We start from the raw sequence: 14,014 nt of genomic DNA on the forward strand, positions 1-14,014 counted from the left end.
GGTAAATGAGCATTGACTTCAAGTCAACTTAAGGTTACCAGTTGCATTAGCCCCTAATAGAAGAGTCAGTGTGCCCTTTGAAGCTTTGAAGCCAAACACTGACTTCTCCCTTCTAACTCTGAAAGTCCTAGATGGCATCTTCTTTCTGTAGAAGACTGTTTCATCTACACTGAAAATCTATTGTTTAGTGTAGCCATCTCATCAATGATCTTAGCTAGGTCTTCTGGATAACTTGCTGCAGCTTTTACATCAGCACTTGCTGCTTCACTTGTATTTTTATGTTATAGAGATGGCTTCTTTCCTTAAATCTCATGAACCAGCTTCAAACTTTTCTTCTGCACCTTTCTCACCTCTCTCAGCCTTCATAGAATTGAAGAGAGTTAAGGCCTTACTCTGGATTAGGCTTTGGCTTAAGGGAATGATAAGGCTGCTTTGATCTTCTGTTCAAACCACTGAAACTTTCAGACCACTGAAATGTTGTAAGCACAAACAAGTGAAGTATCTTAATAGTTCAAGAAGCATCTTTTCTGTTGTGTTATCCTTCCCCAAAGGTAACAAGTATCTTAAATGTTGTGTTTTTACCCGTTTTTGAAATAGCATTAAGGCTGTTTCACTTTCTCATCATTCATGTGTTCACTGGAGTAGCACTTTAAGTTTCCTTCAGGAACTCCGATGCAAGAGGCCTGGCTTTTCACCCGTCTGAACTTTTGACATGCCTTCCTCACTAAGCTTAACTATGTCTAGCTTTTGATTTAAAGTGAGAGACTTGCAACTCTTTCTTTTACTTGAACACTTAGAAGCCATTTTCGAATTATTAATTGGCCTAATTTCAATATTATTTGTGTCTTGGAATAGGGAGGCCTGAGGCAAAGGAGAGAGATGTGGAACGGCTTGGTTGGTGGAGCAATCAGAACATTTATTGATTAAGTTCTCTGTTTTATTTAGGCACAGTTGATGGTGCACCAAAACAATTAAAACATCTAAGATCACTAATCACAGGTCACCATGACAGATAATAATGAAGAAGGTTGAGATATTGCATGAATTATCAAAATGTGATACAGAGACACAAAGTGAGCACATGTTGGGGAAATGGTGCTGATAGGCTTGCTGGACACGGGGTTGTTACAGACTTTCAATTTGCAACAAGTGCAATATCTGCAAAGTGCAGTAAAGTGAAGCACAATAAAACGAAATGTGCTTTTATTTACCCAATAGGATTTTTTATGAGGATTAAATGAGATACATGGTAAGAAGCTCTGGCATCAGAGAACCTCTCTAACTCAGGGTAAATTACTTAAACTTTCTCCTTTGTTTTCGTATTACTAAGATGGGGGTAATAATAGCACCTACCTTGTAGTGCTATCGGGACTCGAAGAGTTAATATATGTAAACCATTTAGTGTTGGCTATTTATTATACTTGTGATATTACCATTATACAAAGCACTAAGCACAGTGCTCAAAATATTTTAAACTACATAATCAATGTTAGCTGTAGTAATAATGATTGTTATTCCTGTCCAAGAGTCTCTTGTTCCTGAGTGTGAGATAATAGCTTGAAATTAAAGGCCATGCTACCAACGTATAACATGTATCCCAGGTCCCTTTATTTGAGTTTGCTTCCAAATTATTCTAGTCCTGTTTATGTCTGGGGGTTTATTATTTAAAAAGTTATTAGCGGGAATGTATAGAAAAATTTTGACTGTTGTGATTTGTGTCAGCCAATTATTTGGTGGTTTTTATGTATAAGCCAGGGCCAGTGCTTCAGAAATATGTTGGTATCTTAATTTTCTTTAAATTATAATAATCAGAATGATAATTTTGAGGATTATGTTAGGTTGGTGCAAAAGTAAATGCAGTTTTTGCCATTAAAAAAAAAGCTTTGAATTAAAATAATGGCAAAAACTGCATTTACTTTTGCACCGAGCTGACAATTTTCTGTTTTCTCTTTCTCTTCAAAGGACAAGTACTACAGATTCTTAGTGTCTTTTTCTTTTATTGGAAAAAAAAGTTTGTTGGATGCTAACTATCAAAGCCATGTTATTGTGTTCCTTTAAGTTTCAGCATACTGTAGATTCTCAGTAATATTTCAGAGACCCTGCAGTTATATAATCCAAGTTGAAAGAGGATGCCACCATTTTTAACTTTTTTTAAGAGAAAAAAAAAAAAGGCTAAATTTGGCCCAGCTAAATGATGAGGGATTTATTCAGTTGACTTTTTTGGATTAATGTCACTTTGGCAGTCCCTTTCCTGGGATATCTGATTTATAGAGGTGTGGGTGGAATGAATGCTTAGAACTGCTACTGAGGAAAGTCAAAGGAAGGTGTATTTCCAATGTTCCTTAACAGACTTTAGAATTACATTTTTTGTTTCATTTAATTAAATGCAGAATAGTAGCGGTTATAAACTGCTACTGTAGGCCAGCAAGGGGAAAAGAAGAGTAGAAGTCATGTTATATAGTAGGTGGTTTGTTTTATATACATTTTATTTTATATATGTTTTATATATGCATGCATGTATTGTAAGTGTGTATATTTCTGTCATATACATGTGTATAAAAGATGAGCACAGCAATACATCTTGTTAATGTTACAAGCGCAGACAACTGAAATAGCTTACTATACTAGTTCAGGAAACATCTTCTCTTCTGAGTTATCTTTCTTCCCCATAGGTAGCCACTATCCTAAATTTTGTATTTTTACCTCTTTTTGAATCCTCGGACCTAAATAATTTATTATTTATTAACATGTTTTGAAGTATTCTTTGATACTTTTTTTTTCTTTTGTAATCCTTTTTATTCCTTCATAGTGAAGAAGTATGTTGGAAGCCAGAATGGTTTTATTATTTCATCTACCTTTTCATCTTTTATTCTCCATCCATCCTAGATAATTTATTAAAGTCACCCAACTTCCTTTTTATTAGTACTGTATTCCCAGACTGAGGCCAGCAAAGTAGATTTGATGGTTGCCTTTACACTTCATCTTAGCCTAAAGATGGAGAAGTAATGATGATGATTACCTTTAACATAATCATTTGGCATTGCAGATGATAGTCTATCAGTGTGTTTATGTGGTTTTTGTTTATTCATTTTAGTTTTTTAGTATTACACCTACTGGGGTGAGTGAGAAGGACATTTATGTTTGTGTGAGTGCATGTGTGTGTGCGTGTTTGGTTTTGTTTAAAGGGTAGGGTGTTTCTCTTACAAAATTAATGAACCTAACAAAAAAACAATGTTTAATGTAATTTCTCACTTGGACACTTAGCCCTCCTTTATCTCTCCCCTCCTCCATCTCAGGTTATAATCATTGTTGAAGAAGGTAAGAGTTTAGAAGGTGGGTAATTGTATTTTGTTCAGGAATAAAATTTACAGATTACAATCGACCATCCTATCCTCTACCCTAGTATTTGGGTTTTATAACAGTCTGTTCCACTATTGAAAAGCTTTGAATTAGTCTGAATTTGGCATTCCATTGGGCATCCAGTAGTGAGAATTCACCATTCCTACATTTTGGAAGGAAAAGTCGCAGTGAGTACTTCGCTCTTCTTCGAGTTAATTGTATGTATACTTGTACCCTAGTGTGAGAGCAAAATTAAACTAATTTCAAGTTCTTAAGTGGCTTTAGTGATTGGAAAAAAATATTTAACTGACATCTCTGGAGGCTGAAATCTTTTGTCTATCCACAGGTTTTTATGGGACTCAGTTCTCTGGATGAGAAAAAAAGCTCACTCTTCAAGAGGGTCAATAATTTGAGTCAGAAGGGATAGCTACTGTAGAATTTAAGTTGTTATTGTAATTATATAGAACTGATGTATTTAGTGGAATTTAACATTCAATGTGTGTTATAGGATCCTGATGGAGAAAATGCTCGTAGGGCATTGCAGCGAACAGGAGGATCGTTTCCAGGAGGACATGTCCCTGATATGGGATCAGGGTTGATGAATTTACCACCTTCCATTCTCAATAATCCAAACATTCCTCCTGAAGTCATCAGTAATTTGCAGGCCGGTAGACTTGGTTCCACAATTTTTGTTGCCAATGTAAGTTCAAGCTTTAGTCTAAAACTTGTCATTCAGATAGATAGATAATTTGATTAAATAAATGAGTTATTAGGTTTATAAAACATTTTGCTTGTTTTTATTTATTTTTTATTTTTAACTAAAGTAAGTGAAACAGTAATTATTGTAAACTCAAAATCAGTTGACGTGTATACATACGTATATATATATATACACACACACAGACACACAAGGTTAGAGTTTAAATACAACTATTTGGATTTTTTAAACACAGAACTGTGCAATTTATACACATTCAAGCAGTTCTTGAAATTGTATGTGTTGTGGTTTATATTGGTAAATGGATTTCTTTTTTGTAGCCTTGATATTTGTGAATATGCATGTCCTAGTTGGTTTGTCATTTGTTCTAAGCATTTGAAAGTCAGTGAAAACAATACTTTTCAAAATCTGGATTTCTCTTGGTAAAAATAGATGTGCAAGTTTCAAATGTAAAAAACAGGTTTGAGCAGTTTGAGAGATGATTTTGGAAATTAAAAAAAATAAGGATAAGGAACAATGTAGATGTAGCTTAAATGATTTTAAACAACTGAAGATGTTTTTAAATTTGAACATTATCAATATGTTGTTGAACTAGAATTATAGTTCTTTATGGTTTTAAGAGTTTAGAAAAGATTCTTTTGTATTTGCAGATGGGGAGAAGGATTTATTAGGTATGTAACTATACAATTTTATGTTAAGCTTGACTTCAAAGTTGGTTGGAAGAAGCTAAAGGAAGTGTTCAGCATAGCTGGAACTGTGAAGCGGGCAGATATTAAAGAAGACAAAGATGGCAAGAGCAGAGGAATGGGCACTGTCACTTTTGAGCAAGCAATTGAAGCAGTTCAAGCAATTTGTATCCTGATTTACATTTCAGCATTGGTTATGAGGTTGAAGAAGCATAATACCACCTTTTTTTTTGGCAGGGGGTAATTGAATTTAAGGTTGCCTGGCTTAGAGATGTGTGTTAGACTTTAGTCTCCAGCAAATAAAACCCTTACTAGGTCCAAGTATTAAAGTCACTCTTAAAACTTGAGTTGGCCATATTGTACAGGGCTGATAATGAAGTTTTTTCTTTTCTCTCTTCCTACCGCAATTAATTGTATACATGCATTTAACAATTGTGTAATCCGTTGTATATTAATGAATTTACTTTAAGCGAAGGCTTACAAGTTTACTTTTTTCAATGGTTGAATTAAAAATACATCTTATTGATGAAATAAAACCATAAAGCAAAGAATTGAATATTTTTTTGAGTATGTTTTTTTGAGTGGCTAATACCAATAAGTATTAAAGATGTTAATTAAAATATCAGAGATAGTTGGACTGTAAGATTATTAAAAATTAGTTTGTGTTCTGGTATAATTTTATAGTTATCTTAACTGGCTTTCCTTGACTGAACCAACAGCTATGTTCAATGGGCAGTTTTTATTTGATAGACCTATGCATGTGAAAATGGTGAGTTCCTGTATATCACTTCAACCTCCAACCTCTTCAAATCTTTTATTGGCTCTCTTCTACATTACAGTTCTTTCTGGTAATATGTTAACCATATTATAAACTTTCTCGCAATTAGGATGACAAGTCTGTTCCTCATGAAGAGTACCGTTCACATGATAGTAAAACACCGCAATTACCACGTAAGTAAAAGCTATTATGAGAAACAACATAGACTTTTTTGGGTTTGTTTTATTATGTGCTAAGCAAAACTTTGTTTTTGTGCCTACATCCTAGTTTCTCACAATTTGGGATTAGTTTGGAGTTATGAAGATAGTTTGACACTATTGGTTAAGAAGACTGTTGTGTGCCATCTTTGTTTTCTTTTTGGTAACTTTTCCTGACTGATCAGCAATACATTTAAAAATGTTTGATAAATGTATACACTTGAAGGAAAAAAAGTCCTCTCTCATTTCGCCATCTGTGGTTAACCTCATTATAACATTTTTATGTATTTTCTTCCAGCCTTCTATGTGTATTTTTTACATAGTTGTAAATAATGTAAAATATTTACATTATAAAATAATTTTGAATTATTTTTTGTTTAACATTAGAGTACAAGCATTTTCTCATGTTGAAAATTATTTTCAGATATTTTTATTGGTAGTATAATAGTCCTTTTTTTTTTTTTTTTGAGACAGTCTTGCTCTGTCGCCCAGGCTGGAGTGCAGTGGCCGGATCTCAGCTCACTGCAAGCTCCGCCTCCCGGGTTTACGCCATTCTCCTGCCTCAGCCTCCCGAGTAGCTGGGACTACAGGCGCCCGCCACCTCGCCCGGCTAGTTTTTTGTATTTTTTAGTAGAGACGGGGTTTCACCGTGTTCGCCAGGATGGAATAGTCTTAACATAGATGTTCCATAACTATTTCGCTGTTCTGTATTTTAGGCGTTTTAACTTTTATTTCCTTTTGAGTAACCATAGAGTAACACATGCCTTTTTGTTCACAAATCTTTGTAATGTTTTTGGGTACTTCCTTCAGACAGATATTCTGAAGTAGATTTACAGTTCTCATGGGTTAGTATTATCAAATTGTTTTCCAAATGACTATAACAGTGTCATATACTTATTGTATTATGTGTCTCAGTGCCTCCTTTGAAAAGTGGGGATAATAATGGTGTCTACTTCGTGGGGTTGACATGAGTAGTACGTGAATTAATATATGTAAAGCACTTAGAATCGTTTTGCATAAACACTCAGTAAATATTAGCTATTGTTTTTACTATTTCACTGCATCTTCTCTGGTTTTTAAAGTATTCTTATAAGAAATCTTAAATATACAGACAAAAGTAAAATTACTCATACAGTTATCATATGCCATATTTGTTGTAGATTTTTTTCTTTAAAATGAATAAAAGTTTACAGGTAAAATGGAGCTTCCCCATCTCCCTTGCCCATCTTTCAACTTATGCCTTACCCAGAGGAAACAACTTATGGATAGAGTATTTATCATTTAGGTTTTAATAATTTGACTGCACATTTGTACATCCATAAACATAGGGAATTGTTTTGTTGGATTTAAAATTTTGTTTGAGTGATATCGTAATGTATTATGTAACTTGCTTTTTTTGTTTAAAATTGATTTTGAGATTCATTTATGTTGATAGATGTAGCTCTAGTTTCTTCATTTTAACTGCTGATACCACATTTTGTACATTTTTCTGTTTTTTAGGTTATTTTAAATTTTAGTTATTGTGTATTAAGTTGGAAACTATTTGCTCTTTTTTATCAGAATGATATATTCTCTTTATATTTGCTAGAAATTATGTTTAAAACTGGCCTTCATCTGTTGTTTCTGGGAAGTTTTTAACTACTGATGGCTTATATTTTCTATCGTTTTTTGAGTCAATTTTTGTAATTTCTGTTTTTCTAAGGATTTTTTCTATTTTTGTTCATTTTCAAATATTTTGGCATAAAATTATCTCTAAGTTTTTGCTACATCTGTGGTTCTGTTTTAAAAATTCTGAATGTTTACAATTTTTAATTTTTTCTTGGTTAATTTTGTTAGAAATTTGTCAGTTTTAATGGTGTATTCAAATAACTGAATTTGAATGTTTTGTATTTTTAATTTCTGCTCTTAGCCTTATTATTTTTTTCCTTCTCTTTATTGGGGTTTAGTTTGTTTTTGTCCTAACTCCTTAAGTTGAATGATTACTTCAAATTGGTAGCTTTTCCTTTCTAATATAAGCAGTTATGACTATAAAGTTACTACATGGGTTTTGCTATGGAGCATTTTTATGTTGGGTCAGTTTTTAGAGTATTTAAAAATTACCATTATGGGCTGGGCATGGTGGCTCACACCTGTAATCCCAGCACTTTGGGAGGCTGAGGCAGGTGGATCACTTGAGACAAGGAGTTCGAGATCAGCCTGGCCAAAGTGGCGAAACCCCGTCTCTACTAAAAATACAAAAAAAAAAGTAGCCAGACACGGTGGCGCATGCCTGTAGTCTCAGCTACTCAGGAGACTAAGGCAGGAGAATTGCTTGAACCTGGGAGGCAGAGGTTGCAGTGAGCTGCGATCGTGCCACTGTACTCCAGCCTGGGTGACAGAGGGAGACTCTGTCTCCAAAAAAAAAAAAAAAAAAAAAAATCACCATTATGATTTCTTATTGAGCCATGTATTATTTGAAAATAGAAGTTTTCAATTTCCAAATGTATGAGTTTTTTTTTCTTTGTACTTTTTCGTTTCAATCTAGTCAGAGAACATGGTTTATATGTGAGAGTGATTCTTTGGAATTAATTTGGACTTATGGATGGCCTACCCTATGGCACATTTCTCTTAGTATTCTGGGTATAGTTGGTGAGTGCAGTGATCTATATATGTTAATCAAATCAAGTTTGTTAATCATTTTAATTGTCTTAGATCCTTACTAATAATGTTTTCAGCTGTAACACTATTTTATTATCTTATGTGTCTAGTAAAATTGCCCATTAGAATAGTGGATTTTTCTACTTTTTCTGGTTTTTACTTAAATGTTTTTAAGCTAGCTTAGTAGGTACATCTAGATTAGAATTGATATATTTTCCTAGTGAATCAAAAATTTTATAGGGTGATTTTTTTCTCTAGTAATTACTTTGAGTCTTTGGTCTAATTTTAATGTAAGTAAGGCAGCTTTATTTTGTTTTGTACTTGCCTGGCACATTTTTCCTATTTTTTTTACTGTTTTAGGCACACCCCTTATAAACGGTGTTATTGCTGGGCTTAGATAGACTTTTTAAAAAACTTACTTCGATAGTTTTTTTCTCCATAAAATTGAAGAGTTCAGTTTCTTCACATGTATTGGTTCGTTTGGATTAATTTCCATTATATTATTTTGTGTCTTATTTTTCTGTCTTACAAAAACTTATTTTTCTCCTATCTTGGATTGTTCTGGATATTTTAATATTTCTATGAAGCCTGAAGTTAATGTAATTATTCTTTTATGTAATAGTAGACTGACCTTTCGATGCAGTCACTTTCCTACTGAATTATACTATCATTGCTCAGCGTTTTGGTTCTGTATTATTAGTTCTGTACAATTTTTTTTTCTGTCCTGCAAATTAGACAGTGTTATTTACCATTTTCTTGTGTCATCGCTCCTCTGCTTTTATGGACTCTGGCGCTAATTTTTTTCCTCTGAAGCATATATGTTGGAAGCTCTTTTAAGTGAGGATCTTTTATTTGTAAATTCTCTCAATTTTGGTTTTTAAATGTCTTCAAAGACAGTTTAACTTGTTGTATAGTTTAAGATTGATAATTATTTTCTCTAAGCACTTTGAAAGTATTCTACAGTCTTCATGTTTACACTGTTGCTATTAAAGTCAGCTATTTGTTGAATCGTCCTTTCTTTATAAGTAATCTGTCCTTGTAGCTGATTTTAAGACTTTGGTCTTTGTTGTGCAGTTTGACAACAAGAACCCAAGTTTTAAAATCAGCTCCATGTCATTATGCAAGTAACCTAAGGTCTCAAAAATTTCCTCTTTTATGGATAATAGATGTGGAAACACTTAAGGTGCCATATAAGTATAAATAAATATTTATATCAATGAGAAAACTAGGTAATGTAATATTTGCCTTATTCAATGTTATACTTTTATGGTTATTGACTTTTTAGTTTGATTTGAACCATTTAAAAAGTAATTATCAAATTTTAAGTGGGTCTACAAATTTGGGCAAGATGCTCATTTTCAGATATGTGTGCCGTATATAAGGTGATAAGATATTACTCAAAATCCTCTAGGTATTTTATTATTCCTTTAAGTGCACCTTTAAGTGGGGTATAAGGTGTACTTTATAGTATATCATGTTTTATTTGATAAAACACTTCTCATTAATAAATGGTTTTATAGTCGGGCTTCAGTGTGCTACTTTCTAGATAAAAATAAGAACCAGTGCTCTTACTTGAAAATTTGCAGAAATTGTAGAGATACTACTACAGGTATATAGCTCTTTAAAAAAGTTTATTGCCAATTAGTTAATCATATATGGATCTTGGTAATAATTGTTCTCATTTTTGTTTTAGGTGGTCTTGGAGGCATTGGGATGGGACTTGGTCCGGGTGGACAGCCTATTAGTGCCAGCCAGTTGAACATAGGTGGAGTAATGGGAAATTTAGGTCCAGGTGGTGAGTATTCTAACTTTCTTTTTTCTTTTTAAATGATACATATGCTAGCTAATAAAGCCTCCATTGATGTGGTCTGTAATAATGTTTAAAGGACTCTAATTAATAGTTAGATATGTGTGATGTCACTTGATTCTGAAAAAGGGATGAAACCTTGAGCACAGCTGACATGAAAGAGATAGGCAGAAGTCAGGAGAGTTTCTTTGGGGCCAGCTGTGTTGTAGCTAGCCTTTTAGCACTTTGGATTTTGAAATGTCTTTAAGGCAGAAGGAGAATATATCATGTATGTACAGTATTTATGGAGTAGCTGAAATGCTACCTTATCATAGGCAACTGAAATTTGTTTATCCAGTTGGGAAGGTAGCTTTTCAGTTAGTTATTTGGCTGGAAGAACTCACAGTTCATTTTTAGAGATTGATTTTTAAACTTTGATGTTAGGACCCTTTTATATCTTAAAATTTGTTGAGAACCCAAAAATGTTTGTTTATTTAGTTATAATTACCAGTATTTAATGTATTATAAATGAAAAATTAGAAATTAAAAAAATTACATATTAAAAATGATAAACTCATTATATGATAAACTCATACTTAAAAGCTTTAAGAAAATAAACTGTTTTTCAATGCAAAAAAGAAATTGGTGAGGAGAGTGGCATTGTTTTACCTTTCCACACATCTTTTTAATGTTTGACTTAATATTGCTCTTATATCTGTTTCTGCATTTAGTTTTTTGTGATATTGTACATCATATAGTCTTTGGAAGATTACACCTTAAACTCAAGAAAATGAGGGTAAAACGTCAAATAATGTCTTAGTAGTGTTTGGTGACTTAAGTAGTTTTGACCTATTGAACCCTAAAGAGTCCCTGGACCATACTTCATGAATTACTGGTTTAATTGATGGACTAATAAATGCTATCAGATTCCTATTTTTGTCGAGATGCTGTAGTCACACTTTAAATTATGAGGCTCATTATCATAATCATTCTGATCCAAACAAGTTTTCTCCCTTAGCCTTAGACTCTCACACCTACCTACCCTCTCCTAAATCATACTATTTATATTTTTAAAATTTCTACTGCTCTTTTTAAGTGCCATGGTTAGAGAGTCCTTACATTCTGGCCTGATCTCTAAATCTGCTGTAATGATATTTCTGTGTCTATGCTGGAAAAAAATCATTGATAGTAATATTTCTGTGTTTATTGTGGAAAAAAAGTGAATGATTACCTAGTTCTAGATATTCTCTAACTGAATGTTGTGGGGTTACTAGTGAATTTTGCTTTCTTGTCTAATAAATGTTCAAAGAAACCTTTTTGAAGACTCATGATTAGGCAGCTGCTATGGCATAGCACTTTAAACCATGCCTCCTGTACCTTACTGCTTCTCTAGTGTTTCATTGTGGTTATACCAGTGGTATCTATTTTGCTATAATGCATTATATCATCTTTTAGTCATAAAAGTAAAATATACTTAAAGTACATACTGTGTATTTTATTTGAGGTATGGGAATGGATGGTCCAGGTTTTGGAGGAATGAATAGAATTGGAGGAGGTATGTATAAAGATTTGTTTTTTTGTATGTACCCATCGCCATTTTTAATAAACTAGAAACTGTGTTGAGAATTCCATGAAAAAGAAAGTCATGGTTTATTGTTGGCTCATGTTCTAAAGGCTGCTAGCAGAAATTGAGCCTGGTACATACTTAAAGGAAGGTGATGTATTAAGAAGTAGCTGCACAAGGTAGGGTGGATATAGAGCTTACTGGTGAGACTTAACATTTACAAAATGTACCTTTCAGCTACATCACTGACAGTCGGATCTCAAAATGAATCTTTATTCCATAGGAATAGGGTTTGGTGGTCTGGAAGCAATGAATAGCATGGGAGGATTTGGAGGAGTTGGCCGAATGGGAGGTAGGTAAATGTATGCAGTGGGAAATGTGGGCACATTTAGTTTTCCCTATTATTAAAGTTTCCCCCCTATAACTTAGGAATGGGTGCTAAAAATGTCTTCAGAAGGCATGTAGGCACTAGGAGATAAGGACAGGCCTGGTGGGAATGGGGATGATATGTGTGGCATGTGAGGTAAATTGGATAAATGACAGACTATTTTGTTTTTGTGACTTATGCTGTTTTTTTTTTTATAATTTAGATACATTCCTGAATGTTTTCGTCATGCATTGATATATTTGAAAAAGGTTAATTTGTTGCACAATTTTTTCAGAGCTGTACCGTGGTGCGATGACTAGTAGCATGGAGCGAGATTTTGGACGTGGTGATATTGGAATAAATCGAGGCTTTGGAGATTCCTTTGGTAGACTTGGTAGGGCTGGCTGCATACTTCTTTTCTTTTTGTAGGCTATAATTTTTGCAATTTGGTTTCTCTTTTTTTGTGAAAAATCAGAAATCAATGTTTTATACAACTTATTACCTGAAGAAAACACTTTAAGGATTTTAATATGCTAGCTCTCTTTTTCAACATCTTACATATTTGAAGTCTATTTTCAGAAGACTTTATGCTTTTCAATTATTGTAAATCAGAGCACATAGTACCTTGGGAATTTTAAAGTATGATTATTTAAATTAATTAGTATATTATCTTTCCATCCTTGTTTAGGCAGTGCAATGATTGGAGGGTTTGCAGGAAGAATAGGAGCTTCTAACATGGGTCCAGTAGGATCTGGAATAAGTAGGTTTAAATTTTACTAGAATTTATTCAGTAATATTTGAGTGCTTGCAAAGACTTTGCAAGAGTAGTTATTGTAGTATAGTAATACTTTGTTCTTATATGTTAATGTGTCTTGCTATAATTTGAGAAACCTTGATAATTGAGTGAAGCCTTTCTGTTTGATTATTGTTTGAAATTTCTAACTTTACTGTTTGAATTTTACTTCTTTGATATTTCTAAACTGTGTGTTAACGGCCAATCCAAGAACCTTCTTTCCAACTAGGGAATCTGGGAATTTCTCTGATCATGTGTCAGGAACAAGTTTTGCTTTAGCACCAACTTTGTTTCCTTTCTTATTTTCTATAATAGCTATTAGTGACTAGCTTATTTTATTTGTAAACATATATGTCTTTTGGTAAATGCAGATATAACACTCTTAGGCATCTCCTGAGCTTGAGTCAGGCTAAGGTTGAAAGAGGTACTTATTTCTTTTCCTCTTGAACCTTTCCCGTAATAGCATCAAGAGTGGTTGCAACACTGGGGAATGCCGAATCTCCCATCTGTCCATTTCCACTACTACCTTTTAGGCCTTACATTAAGCCTGAATACATGGATTATTTATTATTATTTTTTTAACCTCTTTTGCTTACTGGGACATGTCTCTGAGCTCTCCATACTTTATTGACTTCCTTTAATTGATGAAATTTCACAAACAGAAAATACAACCTATTTAAACTATTCTAAGAGTAAATTCTAAAATCCTGTCAGCTGAAGACATCTACTTCCATTGTATCTTGCTCCTCATTTTATTCTTCCTTCCATCATCTTTGAGCCTCAGCCATTTCCTGTTAGTCCTAACTTCTGTATCTTCCTCTTTTATCTCAGTGTCTGTACTTCTGTTTTCCCTGATTTTATATTGGTTATTCACAAAAAGCCAATTTGAGGGTGATGTTGAGTTTTAGAATTTCCATGTTTGGGGATATTACGTACAAGACAAAAGGTTTGATAATGAGTAAGATGGGAGTAAATGAAAAGGACAGGAAATCGAGTCGGTGCATAAGAATGACGTAGGTATGAGTTCGGAGCTAAATTCTTAAGCTCTGGCTAACGGGGAGTGATAGCATTTTTTGTTCCCTTGACAAGTTCTGTATAATATTGAGATTAAAAGTTATGTTTTGCTATAATTATTGAATTACCATGAGA

The 14,014-nt window shown here is 33.4% G+C and overlaps 1 protein-coding gene across 3 annotated transcripts in view; it reads left to right on the top strand.

Annotated features, from left to right (window-relative positions):
* MYEF2 (myelin expression factor 2) overlaps positions 1-14,014 on the top strand; it is a 38,825-nt gene that overhangs the window by 15,149 nt on the left and 9,662 nt on the right. Inside the window, exons 6-14 of one of the 3 annotated variants that reach the window (XM_023227191.2) lie at positions 3,848-4,039; positions 4,757-4,910; positions 5,463-5,512; positions 5,631-5,694; positions 10,049-10,150; positions 11,646-11,696; positions 11,989-12,057; positions 12,368-12,466; positions 12,761-12,832. In XM_023227191.2, the coding sequence (XP_023082959.1) occupies positions 3,848-4,039; positions 4,757-4,910; positions 5,463-5,512; positions 5,631-5,694; positions 10,049-10,150; positions 11,646-11,696; positions 11,989-12,057; positions 12,368-12,466; positions 12,761-12,832 (853 nt within the window). The remainder of the gene's footprint in view (positions 1-3,847; positions 4,040-4,756; positions 4,911-5,462; positions 5,513-5,630; positions 5,695-10,048; positions 10,151-11,645; positions 11,697-11,988; positions 12,058-12,367; positions 12,467-12,760; positions 12,833-14,014) is intronic. The other 2 variants (XM_023227192.3, XM_023227194.2) reach the window with 2 other exon arrangements.

Source organism: Piliocolobus tephrosceles, chromosome 6 (genome assembly GCF_002776525.5).
Source record: "Piliocolobus tephrosceles isolate RC106 chromosome 6, ASM277652v3, whole genome shotgun sequence".
NCBI lineage: Eukaryota > Metazoa > Chordata > Mammalia > Primates > Cercopithecidae > Piliocolobus > Piliocolobus tephrosceles.